The following is a 25,928-nucleotide window of genomic DNA, read 5'->3' as shown; positions in this document are numbered from 1 at the left end:
CGCGCCGCTCTGCCCGCGCGGGGGAGGTGGGGCCGAGCGGGCGCGCGCCGCCGGCCGCCTGCGAGGGAGCGCACGCTTCCTCCCCGCGTGGTCACGTGCTCCGGGAGCCGCAAAGCAGCGACGCCTTTGCGACAGGGTGACAGCCAAATGGTGCGACATCGGCGGCGGCCGCAGGCGCAGCAGCGGCCCGAGCGCTGCCAGGGCCGAGCGCCGCGCCCGGGCGGGGAGCGCAGCGCGGGCACCGCACGGCGGGGAGCGCACCGCGCCGCTCCGCACCGCTCCGAGCGCGCCGCTCCGCACCGCGGGGAACGCGCCGCTCTGTACCGCGCCGCGGGGAACGCGCCGCACCGCGCCCCACAGCCCACCGCCACCCCATGAGAGTAGAGGGGGCAGCGGCAGCCCCCCCGCACACGCCCGCCCGCCTGCCTTAGCACGGAGCGCTCCCCCCGCCCCCGATGCGCCCTTAGTCCCGGACCCGGGCCCGCCTCCCTCGCTCCCCTCCCCGCCGGCGGCGGCGGCAGCAGCAGCGCCCAGGTGCGGACTTCAAACCCCGGCGCAATGGCGTCCAACGCGGCCGAGAGGGAGATCCTCTTCACCGAGCTACAGGTAACCGGCGAGGGGCGCCGCCCCAGACCCGCTCCCCTCCCTCCCTGGCGGGGAGGACGGAGGAGCCGCCGCGCCCCGCCGCCCCCTGCCCGCCGCTCGGCGCGGGACGCCCACCCCGGGCTGGGGGGCCGGCGGAAGCCCGTGCCCACCCCAGGCCTCTTCCCGCTGCTCTCCCCCGGGAGCGGAGGCGCCGCCGCCCGGTCACAGCCCCACCCCGCCGCCGGCCGCGACCCGCTTTTGTCTGCGCTCGGCTCCCTCCTTCCCCTGCCGAGCGGCCGCGTCCCTCCGGCGGGGCCTGCCCGGGCCGCGCCCCCCGCCCCGGCCGCGGCCCCACCGCCCCGGGATCGCCCTCCGCCCGCCCTAAGGCTGCCCGCGCCCGGAGCCGCTACGGGGGCCGGAGCTCTCGCCCTCCCCCGCCGCCCGGCGCACGGCGCTCGTCCGGGCCCGGCCGAAGGGCTCCCGGTGGCCACCCCACGCCCCCGTCAGGGTCAGGCAAAGAGCCTCTCTCTCCTCTGGACATGGCACCGCGCAGGAGCCGGAGCAGCTTCCTTCTTGTAGGCCTTGAACGCCGAGCTTGGGAAGAGGAGAAAATGGTGCGATCGACGTTATTTGTCACACGGCAAGGGTTCTTGTCACTACAAAAAAACAATCCCAAAAGACCCCGCAACACTGTTAAGGGTTGAAAGCTCAAGGGTTAGAGGTTTCCGTCCCTGTAATCTGACCGGTTTTGGGTGCCTGTGCAACTGCTACTTTTCTGCTTGTCGCCTGCACGGTTAGGTGCAATTCCGGAGCTTCACTTTTTGTGCTCTTGTCTTTAAATATCAGCACAATCTGCTACCTCTTCGGCTTCCTTGTTCTGAGGAAAGCTTGCTTTTCTTTTCTTTCTTTTTTTTTTTTTAATATACATCACTAAATCCATGCAAGTTGTTACGTTTACCCACACAGAGAATGTGTCTCTGAATTTATTAGTTGGACAGTGGACCCAAGTAAGAAGTCCATAAATGGAAAGTATTGAATTTAATGCTCAAATAAAAATTAGAAAAGCATGTTTAAAAAAACAAAGAAATTTTGTTTCCTAAATTCTGTTAAGTTCTCCTGTAATTTTGACTGTTAGAGGTGTGCTTACTTGAATAGCAAAGGAAGAGAAGGCACAACAGATGTAGGAGTATACTTAATATTGTAGCACGTGAGATGGCTGAAGGCTAAGAATTCATCAAAAATGCTGAACTTTAATCAGTGGCTCATAAGTGCCTAGGAAGAATCACTATGTTAATACGAACTTGATACGATGACATATAAGCTGGTAAACCTGTTTGAAGTGGTGAGCTGTGTGAATAACTATAGTAGTGTTTCAAGTAAGCTAAATAGAAGCAACATTTCTGTAGAAGTACCTAAAGTGGGGTTCCAAATACTTTAAACAGAAATGAGTGGAGATTTTTGTTTTGGAAGATGGGAAGGGTTGGTTTTGGTTTTGTTTTGTTACTTTTTTCCTTGAAAGGTGAGACTGACAGTGATACTAATTTTAAAAAAATAAATAACCCAAAAAAAACAACCCACCAACCAACCAACAAACCTAGGGTGGATTAGATTCTTTGGTTGCACTGTCTCTTCCATTATATATGGTAACTTCTGTATCAATAAATAGTTTCTTGCACAAAACAGTAAAGTTAAAAAGTTAATGTGGGAATCCCAGTGGGGTTTAAGCTTTGTGAACTGCTAACTTTTAGGTATTTTTAAGAGGAACTTTCATATCAGAAAGAACTGCTGTAAAGATGGTGTTTTGTTTGCAGTGCTGTGTATTAGCAGTGAAATGCAAAGGCATCAATATAGTTTTGCTTGGGAATACCTCAAAACAAATTGCTCTTCATATACCTGTGCATTAAAGTTGGTTTAGTGGTATGGTCAGAAAGTAAAGGGAACTGCAGTGAAGTGTGAGATACGCCATTTCACTCACATTTCTTCAGGAGGGAACTTCCTCAATCGTAAGAACTCTAACTTGAAAAGTGCTTATATGTGAAATGGACTTTTGCTTGCATATTGCAATCCTGCACAGAAAGATGAGGAAGTTGTAGGATTCATGGCTGCAGTAAAGGTTTAAAGGGTCAAGTACATGGGTTAATCTAGATCACGGGTCATGTGTGATTTAGATGTTTTGTTAATACGTGTGAAAACTTACTGAAAACAAGCTAAACCCAGTGTAAATGCCAAGCTTGTTCCTGACATGGACTCTAAAGTGAGTATCAGTCAGCGATCAATACAACACATTGCTTTGTGCTGTGTTACGTGCTGTGTGCACCTGGTTATGACAGGCCTGTGTACTCCGGCATGCTGTAAGAAAACTCTTAGGCTGGGATGAAGTTGATAAAAGTGGATCAGTAGTTACCAATCAACTGAATGCTCCTGACAGAAAGATTGGCAGACTGTCACAACTACTGACTAACAGGATGTGAAGTGGATTCGGAGAAAACATGAAAAAGAAAAAAGCAAAATAACTGCTTGCTAATAAGAAAGTGTCAAAATATAGATGTGGTACATGTTCTTGTTTCAAAGGCTTAATTAAACAGGCCTTAAGTAGGCTCTAGATCTCACTTCTCACAATGAAAGTTTTGCATTTTAAATAAGTGATGCCATATCTCATAGAGCAATTTCTTAAAAACCTCTGCTAGCAAATATCCACTTGATATTTCTGTCCTGCTTTTAATACAAAATATTGTATCCATTCTTCTCTATTTTGTTTTACTTTGAACATTTTACAGACTGTTAGTGGGATGTGGAAAGTCTATCTTGCTACTTAGCAAGTTTTGAGCTAAGTTTGTTCAAGGTGAAAAATGCAACACTTATTCCTCAGTAGTTATCAAATGCAAAATACAAAGTAAACTTGGCAGTAAGCAAATCCTCTCTTTAGTTTGTTCTGGTAGCTTCACCAGCAAAATTGCCTGAGATTACTAAAGATTGAAAGATTACATAAAGCCAGATTACCCTTTTTTACCTCCTTTTATCTCCAGTACAGGTTCTTTAGTAGGAGGAGGAATGAGCTTGGGTAAGAACCAGTATTGCTGATTGCCTTCCCTTCCAAAATTCTGCTGTCCTTCTCTGGGCTTGCATCCCTTAGAACTTTGTACACCAGGTAAACTAGCCTCTCCTCTCTAGTGCTTGCTCTCAGGTTAATTGCACAGTCTTTAACTCTTTGCTTCCTGGTGGAAGTGGCAAGTCTGTTTCTTCATAAAACTAAACTCTAACATACAGTGCTGTAGGTTGTTAAATAAGGTATCCATGAAATAAAATATTGTAAGTTTTTTATTGAAAAAAGTTTGGTTTGTGTTTTTTCAAACCATTATTAAAAAGAAAATGGTCTTTTGTTAAGTGTGTGTGCTTTCTTAGCAGTAATGGTAGATGTCAGTGTAGTAAGTTGGTATGGCTGGGTTAACAGAAATTATTGCTAAGCGTATTTAAATGAAACTATTGTGTATCCACAGTGATTACACTTTTGTCCTTCTAGGTGTTCACTACCACTTCTTTTTTAGACAGTACTAAACTTGGGGCTTTTATTGTTAATGTTACAGGATTTATTTTACAAAAATTTTTGCTTCACTCAAAGTTGTGTTTTGCAAAGCAATACTTGCTTTATATCAGGGGAAAAGAGTATATTACTTGGGTTTATTTGCTTAAATGAAATTGTTTGGTCAAAATCGAGAACTTGGTCTATGCCCCAAAAAGAATAAGCACGTAACAAACCCTCAGTTACTTCAAATGGAAATATTAAAGGCTCTACCTGAACTTAACTTTTCAAACTCAACCATAATACATACTTTTAATGTTACAGAAGGTTGTAAAAAATGTCTTTATACTGGTCAGCATAAAGGGATTTTTTTAATGAATATCTTGTTTTAACGCCCTGGTCGCCTAATTTCCTACAGTGCTGTACTTAGAGATCTTAAAGCATGAATTTCCTGACAGAATCGTGTTTAAAGGCCACAGTAAATTTTTTTTTAAATAGTGATGAACAGTACCACAACTGAAATATATGTAAATTATGATTATATAATGGCACATCTGGTGTAGTTTGTGGTTTATTTTTCCATTTCATATCTAGGACAATAATATTTGTAAAATTAATGTGACTGAACAATGCTTAGTATTTTGTTAGTCTGCATGATACAAATTGGACAGTTGAGTCTGAGGCTATACTACTGTGTTTTGTATATAAATGTGTATAAAACTGGGCACTTGTACTTACTAAACTACTGGCTGGGATTCTGAAGACCTGTATTTCATTCCTGGCTTCTCTGCTCTCAGCTAGGTGACATTAGGCAGATGACTTTGCTTACTCATGTCTCAGTTTCCTCATCTTTAGAATAGAGGTAACAATGCCAGCTTTTTTGGAGTTGGAAAGTACTGGGTGTATATTATTAGCTGTGGTCAAGTGCCTAAGGACACCGTAAAAAGGTACAAGTAACCTAATTAATCTGTTTTGAAGAGACATTGTAATTGGGCTGAACACTCAGCAGTAAGACTGCCTTCAAATAATATTCAGCTACGACAGATTAGCTTGAAATAATTTTGAATGACTCTTTCTTCAGGAGGAGAGGATGTTACATTCAGGTGAAAATATCCTGAACTAGTCAACTGCAGTTTAGAAATGAAAATGTGTGTACAGCTGCTTGGGACTTCTTAGTTCCCTACAAATGCTTTCAGAACTGATGGATTTAGAGAAGCACTTCGGGGTTTTTTCCATTTGTGGATGTATATTATTCTTTAAACAGTCCTCTATTCAAATCTTGTATTAGCAAAATATGCATCCTGTTCTCAGTGGAACATAAATAGTCCTTAAAATACCTTTTGGTAGGGGCACGGTTGGAGTTCTTGGTTTTGTTTTGTGTTGATTTTTTTTCCATTTTTTGAATTCTGTCAGTCTGCCTAGTAACATAGGAACTTGTATATGATGTAGACTTGTATACATTTGACTGAATTACCTTTATCAGAGCAGCTCTCTTTTTAGGACCCAGATCTGTTATTTTAACTCAAGATAAATTATTAGTGATGGCGAGTAGAAAAGTATTTAGTTACACTATGTGTAATAGCTCTTCTGGAACAGTTTTATACATTGTGAAGGTCATTCATTACAATGTAACCTAAAATCTGCAGTAGAATAACTAGATAAATGTGTCCTTTACATTGGGAAAGAGTGGTTTAAGGATTTAATGTTGGGATTAAGAATTTCTTCATCAGTGCTGAATTAGAGACTAAGACCTCTACTTAGATTCAGAGTAACAGTCTTATATGTGTTTTATGTGTGTTACATGCAGTGGAGGGCTCAGTCTGCTTTCTTTTTTTTTTTTTTTGCTTTTGCTAGAAATCACTTGCACAACTGGTATGAATTGGTTGATGGTAGGCTTTTTGTTTGTTTTGTTTTTTTGCTGCATGGGTCCACTAAGTGAATGGGTTCAGGAACAAGCTGAGCTGAAGCATCTCTCACGAGACTGCACGTTGTAGCATGGGCAAAGCATTTGCAAGGTACTTTGAAGCTTTAATTATTAATGATTGGTCTGCAGTTCCTGGCACAAGCAAAAGAGCATCTTTGCTAGTGTTTGGTGTGGGTGCAGGAGGTTCTTTTTAAAGAAATGAGATTTATGTAGTAGAATCAAACCCATGTCTTCTGTTACTTTGAGATAAGATTCAGAAGTACTGTATTGAAACAGAAACTAATAGTGCCATTAGCTAACAAAATGCTTTAGGCCTGTCCTTACAAGTTACAGTAGATCTGATATGTTTGTTTATTTGAACTGCAGCAATACAATTATGTCACAGTGACACAAATCAACACCATTTTTTTTACTGCCATTTTACCGGTTTGACACCCCACCAGTGAATTGAACTACTTGCGTGGCAGTCTGGGAGTACATCCTCTGGAACAAAGTACTGCTCTCTGGGTTTTTTCATAATTTTGTGGGATGATTTTCCAAACTTTCAGGAATTCTGTCACTGTCTGTCAAACTAAGGAAGTTTTGTGGCATCCATCAGCTTTGCTGTTGCAAATTCTGGTAGCTGGTGAGGATGATATGGCTGAGGTTCTGTGATGAGGAGACACTCATGAACAGGATACTAGTGTGCATTTGCAGGCTTATGTTCAACTAAATGGACCAGCTCTGCTGGGAATTGTGCTGCTGTTGTACTCTGGTTAATAGAAGGGGCTGAAAGGAAGCTATATGAGCTAGTGCATTTAACTTCATGGGTGCAGGGTAAGTTGAGAAGGTTCATGTGATTAGTTACTCTGGCTCAGTTGTGGGACTGCCAGCTGTGTAGCGGTGAGCTGATTGTTTTTTAAGAGCAGACCACGCCTTACATTTTTCTTGATGTCGGGTATAGATACAGTTTCCTATACTCTGCATCAACATTATGCCCACTGTGGCTGTACTTCCTGTTTACTGCTGCTGCAGTGTACAGAGCACTTCTGGAGTAGATGCACAGAGATGGCAAGACTGTGCTCTCATTACTGGAGTTTGTTGCTTCCACTGGGCAGCCAGGAAAAAATAGGAATATTAACAGAAGTGTATTTTCCTAGGCCAAGTATATCTATACTAAAAGCCTTTGTTATTTTACTGTAGATACATTGCTAGCTATCAGATAGGTAACAAATAAGAAATGATGACTAGGAAGGGCTGGGCTGTGAAAGTTTAATATATGCAGCATTTACCTGTTCTTTTTTTGTGCCATAAAAAAAGACCCAGGGACAGCTTGCTCTGTCCCAACGTACAAATCAGGATTGGTAAAAACCTTAATGGGGACATGACTAAATTAGCTACCTTTTTCTACCTCCAATTCCCATGCATTCCTTTAAGCCTTGTTTTCTTCACTGGAGATGTATTGGTTTTTAAATGACAGAGAATTTCTGACTTCTTCTCTAAATAAGTGCAGATCAGAGAGCTTGAATCAAAAGCCTCTAATATCTGGTTCCTGCCTATGGTGTTATGTATGGGAGTCTGGTGCTTAAGCAAACTTTTTTTTCTCTTCAGGGTTTTCAGATATTTGTTACCTTGCAACATGGTGGTAGGGTTCATAGATTTTAAGTTTCCGTTAAACCCAAGAGCATGTTAGCCTGAAAATGAAAGTAGCAGAATCACTTCCGTTTCTATGGAGAAGAACCAGGGAGACAGCTTTCCACTAACTTTCCACACTTGTTATTAGGATGTAACAAAATACAATAGGCAGCTGATCTATAGCCAGGAGAAGGCATAATTGAATCTGCAATACCAAGGTACTAGTAGATTATATTAAAGTTCTAAGATAAATCACAAGAATATTGTGGGGCTCTGTCTGTTACTGTGATGGAAACACTTGCAAGCAGATTGGGTCAGAAAGGAGAACTTTTCTTGTGGATAGATACAACAATAATAGTTTTCTGAGCCTTAAACCCAGAGAATATTGCTCAACTCTTGGAATTTGAGGGCTGAGACACCTTTTATTTATTTTTTTTTCTTTAGCTCTTAATACTCAAAGTACTTGAACATCACTACCACATACATTTTCTCTAATGAAATTTAAAAAGTAAATACATGTACATGAATTTCATAAATACATATGCAATATCCTATGTACTCATATTTGTTAGACTATTAAAATAAATAGGCTATTAAAATTAGCAAGAAGTAACAGTAAGTTTGTTATTTACCTGAAATAGTACTTGTAAGTAATTGCAGTACATTGGTGTTCTGAAATTATTCTTCTATTCAGCTGCATGGATGTATATTTATTTTTATAAATAAACTTCATGTAACTTTTGAGGAGAAATTGAGAGTTGATGATTAAAACATCAGAAAAAATGTCATTTTTTTTTTTCAAAGTCCCAAACACAAACTGTGTAATTAAACAGGTAACAGTGATATGGTTTAGTATATCACTGCTGCTATAGTTGGCCTATGAATTTAGGAACTTTAACATATGTATTTTTGAAAACTGTCAAAATTATATTCAGATTGGTTTTCTTTGTTACAGTAAGATGTAAGGCAGGTCTGTGACATAAATTTAGGATGGAAGAGTTCTAGTTGGTTCATTGATAACGTCATGTGCTGGAACTGGAAGCTTTGCCCATACAGACTTGAGTCTGTTGCTCAAAGAAAGTGTCAGACTTTGTCAGCTGGTATCACTGCTGAAAGAGAGTATGTTCCATATTGTGTTGCTTTACATTTGCACAGGCAGCTATATGGTGAACAGATCTTGTTGTTTTGTTTTAGTGAGTTTTTTTCACCCCTGCATTAGTTTTCAGTCAGATCAGGTTCACAATTGCAGTTCACTGTGTGGCCATATAAAGATTTGTACTGGCATATATATGAGTGAATGGTCTGGGGCAGGAACAAACTGTTAGGGGAAGTCAGAACTGCTGGTTCTTTAGGGTGCTTTTTTTTTGCCTGCCGTGGTGGTTCATGCAGTGAAATGTTTATCAGATTACAGATTCACCGCTAAGGACTGTGGAGAGTCCAATTCTGCTGCTGGTGTATAGGCAGATAATGAACGGTCCAAGCACAGTCTTTGGCAATTCTTCTCTAGCTTTGCATTCCTCAAGCAGAAAATCTCACAGTATGCATGTGATGGTGAAAACCTGTTTGTCTGAGAAAGCATTAAAAATAGAATTGGTTTGGACATCATGCATGGATGGAAGATGTAGTTACATTTAGTTGGATGTTGAAGGCTGAGAACAGTGGTAAGGTTTTGTAGCAGTACGCGAGGTCAGTGTAGGGATATAACCCCAACTTCATTAGCTAACTTTCAGAAGTGGTAAGCCTTTGCTGTTAAACCTCTTATGCACTCAATGCAAGAAGTAGTTTTGAAAAATCTTGAGTCTTTTTGTTATTTCTCTAACTGAAATAGAAGAAAAAGTGAATATACAATTGAAATGGATGGGGTTGAATTTTGGAGTGAAGGCAAAGTACTGTGCAAATAATGCTATAAATGTACTGTCCATAAAGATAATGAAGAGACTGAGGTATTATATACAGCTTGGTATGAATACATTTGTCAGTTAATGAGTAGCTCAATGACTGTGAAATATTTGAATATTCGGTAGGGAAAAAAAACCCTGACAATGATGAGTTGAATGTTTGCAATAAGAAAATATCTCTGAATGGTCACATGAGCATCAATTAAAGCACTACTTAGAGGACTTTGAACTACTGTTTACAAGACTGATGCTGCGTTTCAGAGGTCTAGCCAAATTTGGGGGAGAAAAGGCCAAAAAATATGGTGCAGAACAAGTTTGAGGTAACAAAATGTTTTCAAAGTTCTTGTGTTGAATTAGTTACAGAATTATCAATTCCTTCTCATTCTCCTTGTACTTACTGACAAACCTGAGCATATTATTTTAAATTTGTGTTGTTGAAGTGAAATATTATGTTTATTTTAAACAAGGAGATTGTTTTTGGTGATTCCAGGTGTTCCAAAACTGTCTGGTAACAGGCTTATTTCTGTAATGTAAGCTAGAAACTTTATGCCAGTCCTTAGATAAATGGAAGAAACTTGCTTGGTTCCATTTCTACCTTTCTTATTTCTCTTCTGCGGGAAAAGGAACATAACCCCTTCCTTTTATGAGAGATTTTAGGACTTGCCCTCTTTACATCACTGAGGTTGCTAGATATGAGATGGAAATTTCTTTTTCATCATACTTGATACGTTATCACTTGGATTTTTGAGTAACATAAGCCCAAAAGCATCCAAAGTTATTGCTGAGAATTTAGAAGGAATTCAAATTGACTGTGTGGCCTGTTGCTTTTTACAAGCACAATATGTAAAACCATCCACTGCTTTTCAATTTCATATGTTTATTTATATGGGAAGACACTGCAAAAGCAATTAAGTGGAATGTCTTTTAAGAGGATGTTTCCTTTACAGATAGATCTCCATATGACATGACAAAATTATTTATTTCCTAATACTCAAATTTTGTAAGCTAAAATTGTAAGATAAATGATGACAAAGAAGTGTCAGCTTTTCTGAAAAATATTATTAACCTCTAAAGTTGTAAGGGTGTATGCTGCCTGCAACCCATCCAGACCATGCAGGGAATTACATGGTCATGATCAGATGGGGAGAGCCAATACAGTAAACCAGATTCTAGCAAAAGATTATAGAAGACAAAGTCAAAGTTTCAAAGACTTGTACTGAAAAATAGACGGATAAGCATACAGATCTACAGAACATTTTAAAATCAGCAAGGCCTTTTTGTAGACATATTCTAAACTTAGTGGCAGCAGTAGGAAAGTAAAAGTAGTGTAAATCGTACATGCCTGACTACTCGTGTAGCATTCTTGAACTGCTGCCCATTTGGGACTCTGCAATCTCCTTTAATGGAAGCATGTTTTCTTCAATATTTGAGTTTGTTTGTAGCTTATTTATAAGCTCATATGAAGCGTTGTTTTAAGCTGAGAATGCCTGGATGCCAAAAGTTATGATCTGCAAATTATATCTGTAACTAGAGGTCCTCATAAAGTTTATTTAAATTTTGTTACTGAAACTTAACTCATTATTTAGGGAATTTTCTTCAAGTAGTTACGATTTGTGTCTTTGGTTTCTCCTCTCCTGAAGAGATGGGAACATGACATTTTGAAATTTAAAACAGATAGTGCTTCAATATTAGAACAAAATAATTTCTTTCAGAAGGTTTTTTAATTTACTCTACTTCTTTATTCATGCAAGTTAATGTGAGTCAAACTAAGTATTCTTCTGTTGGGCAAAGATTTTAGTTTTAACTATTCATTTTTTATCAAGCTGGTTCAAATATGATTTCCTCAGTGTGCAAGCAAGCCACTTCACAAAGTAACATCTCAATCTGACTTTCTTCCTTTTCATTTTGTATGTGCATTTTTCAAATAAAATACTTATGTATGGCAAAGTACGTGGCATTCATTAGCAGTTAATTTTTGTTTTGGGGGCAAACTCCTTTCTGAATTCTGCCTTTAGTTGTAGCATACTACATAATGCAGAAACAATTTACAATTGTTTATTTAATTGCTTTAGAAATTAGTCTTCATCTGTATTAGATTCCATACAAGAGAGCAAGAGAATATATTCTCAAGTTTTAATTAAACTAATTCTAACAGATTTTTTTTAAAAATCCCTAGCAGTTTCTTAAGTGCAGGAGGAAAAAGAACGATGGCCTGCTGTAGAGGGGTATCCAGTATCATCATCTATTTTTCAGGTTAGCAGCCAGCACTAATTTGAAGTGTTTCTTTTTGATGGGAGTAACTCAGTGACACTGTCAGGGCAGCAGTTTCTGTGCACATGGAAATTGATTTCTTTAACTCCAGTGGCATTCTTGAACCAGGTGACCTTGGGTATGAAAGAAAAGCAAGGGAGATCCAAGTTCTGCTAATGGTCTCCCGTTTTTGTAATTTTTTTTTACTTTCAACGATAGACTATACTATTTTATGAGCTCAAAAGTAGCATTTCCTTTCTTATGCATTTGCCTCCCTTCCCATCTGTTGCATCTACTTCAATTAATTCACTGTCAATTAAGGGTTTATGCAGTACTTCAAGTAAACAGATTTTTAAAACTTAACTGCAGGTACCCGTATTCTGAATTGATTCACATACATTTTCTGAACTATGGGGATGAATTATTTTCTTCTTCATTTCTATTTGGCATGTAGTTTTTTCTGAAAATTCTTCCACTAATTTTTGTCTTGCACTTTGCCAACAATGTACATTGAAAATGTCAGATGTTTCTGTTTACTTTTATTAATTTTTCCACTGTTACAAAATAATCTGTCTACTGTCCTGAAATATATATGTGTCTTTATTGCAATGAATATACTTGAAGCTTAGTACATAATGAAGTCCAACTACTGGGAATTCCTGCAAGCCTGAGATACAAAAGCAGTGAGCATTTTAGAGGCATATACTGGGAGTGAACAGAGCTGCCTCTTCCTCACTCAGGGTTAGCAAAAGGAAGGGCTGGCTGTGGTTCTGGCATCTTCAGCAAATGGGGAGAACCTGTGCCTAGGCAGGTTGTACCCCATAATGTTTATAATAATGCTAGTTCATTGTGTCCTGGCTGGGTAAAACTGTGCAAAGGGCATGAAAAAGAAACCAGTAATGCTCAGAGAGGTCAGAGATGTTTAGAGAGGATGGTAGCCTGAGCTAAATATAGTAGCTTAGCTTAGTTTGGAAAACAGTGTAGACAGATTGGGACTGTACTTTATTTTTGTAGTTTAATTTCTTTTTTTATTATAGAGACTGATTTCTATTTTTCTCCTGTGACTCTTGACATCTTTAATAGAATATTTGAGAGAGCATCAAAAAACCACACCCCACTCACTCACAATCGCCCCCTTCCAAAGTTAGGAAATAGCCACAACCTCGTAATATTTAAATTTCAGAATATGCAGGTCTCTTTCATCAAGTTGGAGTCATCTTCCTGCTGGTATTTTTCAGTCAAAAGTTAATTTGTGTATTTTTGTCTCGTAAAGATGACATGCTTTAGATTAGACAGGTCATTATAGAGGAATACATTGTAGATACTCTTGGGAATGCAGCAGGTTAAACTTCAACCATAAATAGCTTCTGACTGCAGTACTTTCTTTCCTTAGCTTAGGGCACTTCTTCATGAAGGTTCTGCTGAATGTCATATCTAGTAGTTCTTAGTTATTAATAAAACAGAATATTCTACATTTGCTTAACATATTTTTCATGCTACAGTTTCTATTAGTACCTGTAGGTTTTTCTCAGGCTGCTAACTGAAATGCTCCTGAACTGGAACGAAGTGGAAAACTTCTAGTCTTGAAGAAGAATGCCGCAAAAGTTATGAGCATACCAGAATCAGATTCACATTGACAACAAGTACTCCTAGGATGTTTTTTGAAATTGTGTTTATGAAAACTTCTGTTTCTATGTGCCCTGTAAAATAGGGTGAAGCTTTTAATATTAAAAATGGGTCAGTTTAAGATAAACAGAGGTTACATACCACATTCAAGGTTCCATTCACATGATTGCTACTGGAAAACTCATAGAATGCATATGTAACCTTACCTACTCTGAAAAAGGAAGAGTATTGAAATCACTAACAAGCACATCTCATTGTGGGTTTTCTAAATACTCAGCAATATAAAAAAACCCATCATTCTCCTAATCTAATGCAGTTGTAAGGTGAGACCTTTTTGCCATTGTAATGTATACTTGGGTTTATAGGATGCCCTTTAACATTTAGTTTTATATGTACGCCTATACATGATGCATTGAAAAGCTGTTGTTTTGTTCTGCTTTGTTTCTGTTATGTTACAGGTCTCACTGGTGCATTGGTTATTTTGAAACTAATGCTTCCCATTTTCTATTTAACTGATACTGAACTGTGCTGGTAACAAGAGCTAGATGGAAGAGAGTCCTATGCAAGTAGGTGTGCAAAACAGGAAACAGCTTACTTGGGAGATGGTGCTGAGACTGAACATAAAAAGTAAAACTTGTTCAATATGCATTAAGAAATCCTTTGCTAAAATCCTAGGCTTTTATTCTACACTTCTCACTGCAAACTCCACATGTAAGTCATATGTTCATTTTAGGTCATAAGAAAGTGGATTTACTTAGAGTAATTGCAGTCATTGGGGAATCAGAGCTCCTAAAAACTAGGAAAATGTAGAGAGGTTTTAAAACCAAAGCTTTAGGCAGATTTGTATTGAGAAATGTATTAAAATTTTTTTGTAATCCATGTAGTAGTAAGTGAAATCACCTGCCTCTTTTTCATTGCTGTTGCATGTAAAGCAGTTAAGTCAGGCAATTTTCTTCTGACTTCTGTTGTAGATTAAGACATGATTCTATTTCTTCATTATTCTATAATGCCTACGGAATTTTTAAGTAGAAAATGGACATTAAGAGCCAGTGAGAATCTTTCTTCCATATTTTAAGGGTCAGAGAAAGGATTGCCAAAACACTATTCAAATGTATCATAATGTGCATCAGTGATGCTTTGTAAAGTCTCAGACAAATGGGGATGTGAAGTAATGCTTCTATAAATAACCCTCTGTTCATACGTAAACTTTTACTGGAAGGACATGGAATGAGATGCCTGCATCTCTGCAAGTGGAATTTTGGGTGTGGCAGGCCCAATAGGGAAAAGTGATCTTTTCTCTTGACCACCTGTAAAGGATGAGGAAAGGATTTAAGGATACTTTCCCATCTTTCTTTTACTGCTGGAGGTGAAAGCAGGAGCAGGATTTCCAGCTGGTTGGAGTGTAGGCTGTGAATTTCAGTAACTTCAGATATAACAACCCAAGCTACTGTGAAAGAGTTCTCAATGCTGGAGTATAAAGACATAGATCTTTGGTGTAAATACAAACATACATCCCTTTCCTGTAGTAACAGATTCAGCTACCAAGTTAGGAAACCCGTAAGCTCTGGTGAAGCCACTGTTGCACACAGTCCTAGAAGGCAAAAAATCTGGTTCTTTCACCAGGATCTAGTATTTAGCCACTTGGCCTCTTGCCTTATAAAACAGATGTTAGTAGTATCTCTGATATGTATTGCTGCATTTATAATGTACAAAATAGTTGGCTGCTAAAGATGATGGCTTAATTAGAGTGGAATGTAGAGTCTCAACTCTTCCATTAGTTTTGCAGTGGCTAAAAATATCTCTTGTAAAATATAGTAAAGTTAAATGGACTAATGTATCCGTTGTCTGTGCTGAAAGCTGGAATTGCCAGAAACAAAGTAGTTTTGAGGGTTTTTCTTTTCAATTGCTAGTTATCCATCACAGAAATGAAGATTCTCGTACATGGACCACTTCAATGTACTTTTCAGATTAAAGAAATTCAATGTATTGGTCTTTAACAATGTCCTGATACTTGCATGTGTTATTGAGAAATTCCTGTTTATTATCTGAGGATTTCTTTTGCATCATTTTAATGTTTAAGATTTTTAACCTGCACTGAAAGAACAGAGGAGTTCCAGTTGTAGTGATTTGTTTCTGTAGTAAGGCATTTTAGCATTCTTCTCTTGCAGTTTAGTTGAAGTGTGTTACACGGAAGTACCACTACTTAACAGATGTGGCAACAGCTGATACTGTGATTTGTGGGTGAGCAGAATGGTCAATCTGTTGCATTACCTGAGACAGATAATGATACCGTTTTAGGGGTAGCTATTTTCTGATTCATTTTTATCATAATACGAGAAAAATACCTTACCAATGGGATTGGACCTTATTGTTAGTAAGTATTAATAAATTAGGGTTTGGGTTCCATGAGGTTTTATTTTTATATTTCTGCATAGTAACTGAAACTCCTTCACAAGCAGAAATTTAACTACATATGTTTATCTTAATGTTAGCATTACAGCTGTTGAAAATGTATATTTGCAATGTTAACTTCACTTTAAAGTAAGTATATTTTTGGATGCATGCCCAACAAATTATCACCTTTGTACAGTGTACATTGAGTTTGAGGAGGAGTTATTAAAGTCATAAGACATGATTGTGACTCACATCTGTTGACTTGACCTTTTCACCTTTGAAAATCTCTTCTACCAAATTAAATATCACATCCTATGGTTTGGATAATGTAGTGACATTATTTTTTCAGGCATCTTGAGCTACATGTGTAATATTACTCTGCGCGGAATGATAGACAAAATCAGGTAAATGTTTTATATGAAAAAATTACAATAAAAGTATTTATATTGGGGTGACATAAAGCATAATTATACTAACTTTCAGTGGCAGCAGAAATTCTTGAGTTTAGGTTTTTGCTTTAACATAACATTTCAACAGATATCTTACTAGTTATAGTGGAAGTAATATGGGGAAGGGGGAGAGTGTTTCTCCCTGGTGGACAGATTAGTTTCTATATTACTAGTACTTAGAGGCAAATTTGCCACACAACATTTGCATGACCTACCTTTATCTGAAATAATTCTGTTTTCCTGAGTAACTTAGGTTAGACTTCAAGCACTTCAAAGCATTAAAACAACTTCTTGCACCAAACTTTATCTTATTATAACTACAGAGAAGTCAGTCAAGTCAAATGATACAAGTCTAGTGATAAGAATTTCTCTCAAGCCTCCTTCCTTGTTTCAGTCTCTAGCAGTAATTCAAAATGAATGTATGAATTTCTAAAAGAAATGGATACCGTGGGTACCCCTATGTAGGGTTTGGCAAGTGTATTAAAATACACTGTGTTTTAAAAGTACATGCTGTATATATTCAAGAAATAATTTTAGGCCACTAGAATGAAGTTGTTTATGTATTTATATGGTACAGAAAATTGCATTTGTTCTCATGAAGAAAACAGTAACTTCTATGGTTTTTTTGGAAGTGTTTCAGGTAACAAGCAAAAAAACCAAAATTCACAGATACCTAAGTCCCTCACAATACATATTTTTTGCTATCTGTTTTAAAATTTAAGGGATTTTTATTTTAAAGAAGCCTCAAACTGTCAAACAGACAGAGAAATACTCATTTCTCTGCTATTTGCCAGTCTTCATATTTTTATGGAATCTTGAAATTTTTTTCACCAAGAGATGTCTCAAAAGAACACTAAATTTTGTAGTTCAAATTTAGAAAATGCGAAACAAGTTTGTGCATGAAGTTCCTGTGTTGGCAGTGGGAGGAAGTAGGACACAGATACCTGTCTGTTTTCTCTGCCTGGTCCAGTACAGTAAGTGTTCAACTCCAGTTCAGGATCTGTGACTAAGGGACTTAGTCTTGAAATATTTTGTGTTTCTTTGAACTTGCTTTTCTTTTATTTATTGAACTATCATTTAATCCACCCATTTTCCTCATCTTTTCAAGGAGAGTGTATATATTAACCACATTATTAATACATGCCATGATAATGTTACAGGAATTAGATGAGAAATTATCATTTCGGTGCTTTGAGTGCATGCATCTTGGTGAGGCTGCGTTTTAGGGGAATTACTTCAGTCTTCTTGGCACAGTTCTATGGTACATCATTCTTGGCGATATTTTCAGCATGCAGTATGGTATTAACATTTCATAAAATCTTTTTCCCTGTATCTTGAAAGGGATTGTTTATATTTTGTCATTTAATAGAGCTTCACCTACCATTTGTGGTCTGCTTGAAACCATACTATTTATGTAAAATGCAGTTTTCTTCTGAGTATATTATTCTCATATATAATGAGAAGCTAAATGAAAACGAAGACAGCAAGGTCTCATAGAGAATGGAGGAGAGGCGTTGTTATAGGCATAATTTCATATACTGATCTTCTTCTTGGGCACATGTTAACAAAAGTTGTAACAGCAGTCCCTATTAATGAGAACTGGGATTTTGCTGTTTCTTTTACACATCTGAAACTGGAGAGGGTAAGTTTTGTTTCCGCTGTGCTGGACTCTATTGGAATTTTTTTGGCTTGGAGTAGGAACTACAGATAAAAGTTTGGAAACTGCTAAAGTGTTTGTAGCACGCCTATTGCTAGAATATCTAGTCATGCCTCTTGGATACTGTAGCCATATGCTGATCTGCCATTTGGGTACTCATCACCTGTGTTGTGCCATAGCCTCCATCGAGTTCTTGTGATTGTGAGAAAGGTCAGTGTGAGGATTTTCTTTCATTGCCATGTTTCTTTGCAAGCCTCCTTGCAGGTTCTTATAGCATAAAACATTCAGGAGCTGCTACAACAAGAAGCAGCTGAAGGCAGCATTTCTTAAAATGTTTTCTTTCCCTTCTGTAGCAAAGAAATCTCTCTCTTATGCCCCTTTCTCTACTCAGTGTTGGACACCACTGCGTGGACACCACTTCTAGTTCTGTAAGCAAGTCTTTACTGCTGTTGGAGCACCTTTTAGTGGCCACGCTCTATATGTTAGAAAATTCTGGCAGAATCGGGGATTGCTGGTGCTGAAAGCTAGATGTTAGCAAGGACTCCCCAGGGAATTTTATTACCTGTTTAGATGAGGAGCTCTGGCTGAGTCAGGCCACACAGTTTTTCATACAGGAGCTGTAGGACCAAGTGCTGCAGCCCAGCAGCTATTGTGTGGGTAAAACCAAACATTCCTCCTGAAGTATTCATCAGGACAACAGCTCAAACTGGGAGAAAGTGGCAGAGGGCACCAGCTGATTGAGAATCTCCCTATTTTAAGGAACACTTTTTTCCTTTTTTTTAAAATCTATTTCGTCTTGTACAGGTGCAGTTGGGCACTCACTGCTTGTGCACAGGAACTGAACCCCATTTGATCAAGTGCCTGCTTGAATTCATCCATGTATAATGTAGTGGACTATGGATATTTCTCCCTTAAACAGCCTGTTGTTACAAAGCAGAAAGCTGTGACTTAGATTAAATTTAAATCCTGATTTGTGACATGTTAGCACAGTGAACTAATGCCAAAATCTATTAAGCCTCCAAGTTGGTGGTTTGTTTTTTTTTTTTTTTAGTTCTTGACATTGGGTGAGTGCTGAGATCTTGACCATAATCACATTTGCTTCTGAGCAGGAGGAAATAGTCCATGTAGTTCCAGTAATACAGACAAGTCGTCACATCTGGTTTCATTAATGACTTCGGGGGGAGGGGAAGTTTGCAATTGATTAACATTGTTCCTAAAATCAAAGACTACTCTAGTTTCAGGAATTACTGTAGAGAACTTCGGGGATCTTGGCAGCTAGCTCAGAAAAGCAATCCCCCCCCCCCCCCTAAAAAATTACTCAGAAAATTATTATACTAAGATACCTGCTAGTTCCAAATCTGTACTTGTAGCTCTTCAAAATTATATTTCAAGTTAATATTTGTGTTTCTGGGTTATGATTTTTTTTAAATCATACATAAGATGAAAGTCCTATTTTTATATTTGAAACAGGTATGCTTATGTTAAATAGCCAAGCATTTTTTACTATATTTGTCAAACAGGTTTTTTTATTGTCTAAATGTCTATTGAAATGCTTACCAAAAGTCAAGAGCATATGAAAAGAAATGCTAATTCCTTTAGGAAAAAAACATAAGCTGTTTTACTGTGAGTTTCGATGCGGTCTGGTTTGGGATTTTTTCTAAAGGCAGGCTTAGTGTGTGCTAGTAGCATGTGAATGTGAAATGTGAACAATATTGTGCATGAGCACTCACCAGCTGTTAAGCATGGTGTAGTTTAAGGCTCCACTTACCTTTCTATAACAGCTTCTAATAGAAATGAGGAATCTGTGTTCTTGCTCTAATCAATATTCTCTATAATGAATATATGATATAGCACAGCGAAGTTGTACTGTGCTCTTAGGAGCAAGTCTTCAGGAGTTATTAATGCCCAGAGTTTTAGTGTTATCTTCTAAGCGGGTGCAGTTTGAGAATCTCATTTAGAATTCAAAGCCATTCAGTTTACACAACTTAAGCAGATTCTCTGATATGTTCAGCTTCATGATACTCTCTTCAGCAGTACCATTGCTACTGCCATGCAGTTTATATGTTTTATTCTTAAATGGGATTTTGGTGATAAATGCAGTATGTTAAGGCACCTGCTTCACAAGTTATTTGGTTCAGAATTGATCTAAAGCAAAAGTGCGCTTTTGAAAAACCCACATGGGTTTTCATAAACAGTATTACTACTTTCTTTCACCACATCAGCCAGAATAGTCTGTATTATTAAAAGACATGCTCAGACCACTATTCATTATTTTCAGCAACTATACTTAAAACATTTCCCAGAAGTACAGAAGTCAAAGTCTGGCATCTTGAATTAATCTATGTAAATAGATAGTCTTTGAGCCAGCAATCAAAGTGAGGTTGAGTCTGTTGCAGTGGGAAGGCTGTGTAAGTGGACTCCTTTTTTCCTTCTTCCTTTTTTTTTTTTTTATTAAGCAGTAGTATCTAATTTGTGGTCCTTGATAGTAAACATACCTTCAGTTGCATTACACACTGAATTGTTTCAGAAATCTGCAGTGTGACTCCCAAACATGTATTTTGCTACTGCAAAGAGCTGTGCAGTGCTGCCTCTCATTGCTGTCCACACCTCCCACGGTGGGTGGGTGACGCTGCCCTTTGCCACTGCTCGGGCCAAGAGCCAGGTCCCCGGCAGTTTGCTGTGGCACAAGGCAGAAGGATGCTGTGCTCAACTGTCCAGTACTGAGACCACCCAGCAAAGATTGGCCCCTCTCTTTTAACCAGCAGCCAAAACACCACCAGAATTTAAAAAGAAACTGAGAATCAGTAACTGGCTACCCATTCTTTTGCCTTGGATTTTAAAGCAGTGGGGTCTGTTCTCTGTTTTGCAGCAGGAATGGTTTAGTCATTATCCGCTTCAGAGCAGTTCCACTCTTAAGATATTTTAAGTGATTTGGATAGGGAGAGTAAAGGGAAGAGTTGTGCAAAATTCATTGATGGCTTCTTGGCATAGAAAGGTGAATGATTTCTTCTGTCTTTGCGCTCTGCCTGCTTGAGCAGTGCAAGGGAAAGGACTTGGGCCCTGCCTCTAACAGTTGTTTCTTTTAACAGACTTAATTTTCAGGTTGAGTGGACAGAACACCTACAGCCTAAAGGATGTGAAGTTCATCCTGAGAAGGAGTTTATCCAAATGAGAAAAATAGATTTTGAAAGAACATTCAACTCTAAGCAGAGACTTGTAATAGGATGTCATCTAATAATGCTGGAATATCCTGTATTTTAAGTTACTTCAGTTTAAAAGTATAGTTTTGAGTTTGGCATTTGGGAAGTGCTTTTCTTAAAGAAAAAATCCTCCCTCATTTCTCTGATTTAACTATTAGACGTTCTGTTCTGTTGTGCCATTATGATTATTATCTTCATCTTAAACTGGAACACTTTTGAGGCTGCTCATCTTTGCAGCATGAGCATCTGTCTCAAACCTTTGCTGCATCCCAGCAGCAAAACACATTAGTGCAGGACCAGAGCAACTTCACTTGCAGAACACACTCTGCATTCACGGTGACCTTCAAGGGTCACTGAGTGCACAGTTGGCTCCTTGGAAGAATTTATTTCACAGTGACCTTTGTGCCAGGTGACACATCTGGATAACTAGGTGAGGGAATACTTTTTGCTCAAAAGTATAATTACCTCTGGATGACAGGACAGACAGAAGAAGTATCGTATGTGGCTTTTGGGGGGATTTAAAAAAGAATTTTTAAATGTACAGGCAGTGTGACCAGCTTTCAGTGGTAGTATCCACACTATTGAACTCTCTACTGTCTCAAAAGCAGATTGAGGAAAACAACTCTATTCTGAAACCCTTAAATCCAGGGACAAAGATGCTGCTGAGACTGCTCAGGCTGAGGAGAACTTTAATTCAATTACTGAAAATTTGGAAGGCAAATTACTAATGATCATGGAGATTTAATTTCATTGAAGACTTACTAAGAACTCTATCTGGAACAAGGGCTCCAAAAACCTGTTTATGGGAGAGCATAACATGACTTTAACAGATGGGATATAGGGCTTGTAGAGGGATGAAAACCTCCCCTGTAACAAAATACATTATTGTTCAATGGATGAACAATTAACTGAAGTCTCTTTAGTAAACCACAGTGAATAATATTTCTGAATTATTTATATCTTAATTACATTGTTCTGTTTGAGAAGTGTACATACTTGGCATCATTTTAGCAAACTTTGGGTGCTATTACAGCATAAAATAAAGGTTTTCTTTAGGGTTTAGGGTGGGTTTTGGTGTTTTTGTTATTTGATTTGGCTTTTTTTATACTTCTCATTTGTCTTTCTCCTTTGAACTTTTAAAAGTGTAACATCGTGCTTTAAGGAAGTTTATTTCTAGAAAGCTTGTAGAGCAGGCATGAATAATTGTGCTGTAAAAATGCATGCTTTTTATTTGCAGACTTTTTTTACATCTCTTTTTTTAAAGGCTGAATAGTAGTATACTCTTGATGCTCTTTTTTGACATCCTTAATTTTTATGTGTTAGACAGGGAAGTCAAAGATCTTAATCTGATTTAGATATACTTACTACTTAAATAGTTTGCCATACAGTTGTTACATCAATTTATTTTCAGTTTCCGTTTTCTCAAAACAAAACACTCAATTTGTGTGCATTCATTTCCTTCATTATGGATATGAACCTTTGTACTAGTTGCTTTTTGCTATTGATTATTCTATTTAAAAAAAAAAATTTATTCTATTTTATATGCCTATATATGGAAACAATGCCATGTATTTCCCAGTACAGCTATTAATAGCCTCTCTACATATGCATAATTATTTATTTTAATCTGCACTGACAGAAAAGCACTCACAAGTGCACTTAAAGTAAATTTGCATGGGTTTTTTTCCCTTTCATTTCTTACTTAGTTTGTCATTTCTAAATTGCTTACTTGTTCTCTTTTTAACTGATAGTCAAATTCTGCGGCAAGATTGGGCTTCTAACTACTTTAAATAGTTAAGAATCTTTGAGTTATTAACTTTTTGTACTAGAAGCTATGGGTAGAAATGTTTTAATGAGAGATTCAGGAAACTTGTAAAGTTGTAGTTGAGGACTAGTAGATTGGATCTTGCTTATGGAAGGCAGTATTGCTGGAATATGCACAGATTGAAATAGCTTGACCAACATTATCTGTTGACATGTAGGGCCCAGGCACAACTTTCGTGATCCAAATTCTTTTGTATTACAAGTTACTGTGGAGTATCTCTAGTGGTTTTGTGTTCTGGACATTCTTCAGTTTATTAGCTTGATGCTGTGCTCCTTGAACTCCCTCCAGAATGTTTTCTTCTACTGTTTACTCTGCTGTATTGTTGTTTTTTCCAACAGCAAATGGTGATGACAACTAGTTGTACACCAAAAACTTTCAACATTTTAATTATGCTTTAAAATACCTTTTTGTCCACTCCATTTTGCAGAAGTCTAGACAATTTTGTCATTGTGTTTAGGAAAATTTGCTGGAATTTTGGTCTTTTGGGTATATACGTGCAAATCAGGCCAGACATTTATTGAGTAAATTCTGAATTAGAATGGGATCAAATTCTAAGTCCAGTAGTACCCTTCTTTGATCTGCACTCATTTAGCTCTAGCTGAGATTTTTTTGGGTAGGACCTAACATCTCCTCATTGTCCAGGGTCTGTGTGTAAATCTTATCACATATGTAATTAATTGTATGTGGACTTTGCTGATGTCACTTCTATAGCACACCTTTTGTGCTCTCACTTCTCAGTGATATGCGAATGTATAGTAGGCACAGTTATGACCTGTGTACTGAGGGTCTGAAGACTTTTCATCCCCCACTCCCTCACTGCACCAACTCCTGTTCCATCACTGCAACTTTTTTTTTTCATTTCAGCCTAGCTTGCCTGCACAAAAAAGTAAGGTTTGATTTTTTAATCATTATTATTTTTTAAAGTGAAAGGCTTTACAAGAAGGATTAAAAAGATAAAAAGACCTAGCAAATGTATTTCCAGTAACAACTTGACAATCTTCATAAAGATGCCAGTATTTCTTTAAACAATTGCAAACATCAGTATGGTTTTTTAATCTTTTTTTTTAACAATCTTTAAAAGGAACCTATTCTAATGAATGTATAAAAATTCATCATAGATTATAATTATTAGAAGTTAGTCTTTTTTCTTCTATTCATCTTGTCTATTAAAACACAAACCTATAAAATTACAGACATGACTTACTAGCTCTGAGGCATATAAATGCCAGGCAAGCAGCCATGACAAATGCAAAAGTATCTGAATTTCTTGGTGTTAAAAATAGGCATAGTAAAGATGTCACTAAATTTAAAAGAAATCTGTTGCAAAATATAGCTCCAGTTAACATGTCATATCTTGTGATATTGTTGCTTTAGGTCAGTGGGAGTGTAACTTGTGGTTAGTGAATGGCCTTACAGAATTAACATACAAGGACCTGAGTCCTGGTCACTTTAAGTGTGTGTTGTCAGAAACAGTGTTGCCTGGTGATTAAATTACTGTTTTTCTTCCTAGGGGGATGCCAAAGGTCTCCTAACTTCTGAGAATGTGAGTACTGGCCAGAAGTTGGACTTCTCAGATACAATGGTACAGCAGAAGCTGGATGAAATAAAGGACCAAATCAAGCGAGAAATAAGAAAGGAACTTAAAATCAAGGAGGGAGCAGAGAACCTCAGGAGGGTCACAACGGATAAAAAGAACTTGGCATATGTGGACAACATTTTGAAAAAATCGAATAAGAAGTTAGAAGACTTGCATCATAAGTTACAGGAGCTAAATGCACACATTGTTGTAACGGATCTTGAAGATGTTGCAGGTACCACACGTTGCTGTGAAATCAGTTTTTCTTTTGTAGCTGAGATAAGCTCTCCCCATTTCACTTGAAAAAATTGCTCTGTGAACAAGCAAATCTGTAGCTGGTGAGCTTGTTACTTACATGTGTCTCTTTGTTTTGATTCACAAATCAGTATCCAGTACCTTTGAGTTTTAAACTGTTTTCTAGGGAACACTGTATTTTATGGACTATGAGTTCTTTACTTTCAGTTCTTAGTATATTAAAATATTTTCTGTCACTGTAATATTTCCTAATAGCTTTTCTCACCGTATGAAAGCAAACTTCATGAACTCTTCCAGTGACTTTCTCTGAATTATACTGTAGCCGTCAGCACTAATGCACCTTTTTATTCAGTGGGGAAAATATTACAACATTTATACTTAAAATTTTTGTTGGTTTTTGGTTTTTTTAACTTAAGCCTTAAATTAGAAAATGTTTTTCTGTTATGCTGTTATTATCAAACATTTCTTACAGTGACATTTTTTATAGTTTGTTAAATCTCTGGCCTTTTCCACAGCAAAACTACCATTTTAAAGACAATTTGAAATTGTTTTCACAGAATGGCTGTAGTTAATGGTTTTAATTAGTATTTTTTGTGGCATGGCAGTGAATCAATACTAATTTTGAATGTTATTTTTTAAAAATACCAGGGTTGGTATTTTAAGATGGAATGTTGTGAAAGTAAACAGTCCTCTTTCAGCTTTGTGGAATGACCTGGGAGATAACTGCCAGCCTGGTGATTTCACATTGCACAGACTCCTCTTGGCAAAAAGTTAATGAATGTGCACAAGCCATTGAAGGTTCATGTGAAGTGAATGCCAAGCCTGAGGAAGCTTGGGCAGTAGAATAGAAGTCTGCATCATCCTTGCAATGAAAGTTTGGTTACAGTGAGAATTTAGGAAAATACTGGCAGGTGATGTCAGCAATTCATAGTCTGGCCCAATGACATACTGCAAAGATGCTCAAATATCTGTAGTGGCCTGTGCAGTATTCTCTGTATTCTCTGCTCTTTTTTGCTTTTTATCTGTGCAAGATACAAGAGGTGAAGCAAGGACACAGCTGGAACTAGTAAGGCAAAGTGGTTGCTGCAGCATGAAATGAAAATGTATACAATAATGTATGCTTCTAGATAGCCATTGGGCTTTTGGTAGGCAGGA

General features: G+C 38.2%; 1 protein-coding gene across 2 annotated transcripts in view; it reads left to right on the top strand.

The window, feature by feature from the left end:
• Positions 1–203: 203 nt before the first annotated feature.
• Positions 204–25,928, top strand: part of PKN2 (protein kinase N2) — a 55,478-nt gene continuing 29,753 nt past the window's right edge. Inside the window, exons 1-2 of one of the 2 annotated variants that reach the window (XM_069022891.1) lie at positions 204–606; positions 24,453–24,753. In XM_069022891.1, coding sequence (XP_068878992.1) covers positions 559–606; positions 24,453–24,753 — 349 coding nt within the window. In that variant the 5' untranslated portion in view covers positions 204–558. Of the gene's footprint in view, positions 607–3,558; positions 3,734–24,452; positions 24,754–25,928 lie in introns of those variants that run through there. The other variant, XM_069022892.1, reaches the window with a different exon arrangement.

Source organism: Aphelocoma coerulescens, chromosome 8 (assembly GCF_041296385.1).
Source record: "Aphelocoma coerulescens isolate FSJ_1873_10779 chromosome 8, UR_Acoe_1.0, whole genome shotgun sequence".
Taxonomy (NCBI): domain Eukaryota; kingdom Metazoa; phylum Chordata; class Aves; order Passeriformes; family Corvidae; genus Aphelocoma; species Aphelocoma coerulescens.
The sequence above is the reverse complement of the archived record's forward strand: the minus strand, read 5'-3'. Positions and strand labels throughout refer to the sequence as shown.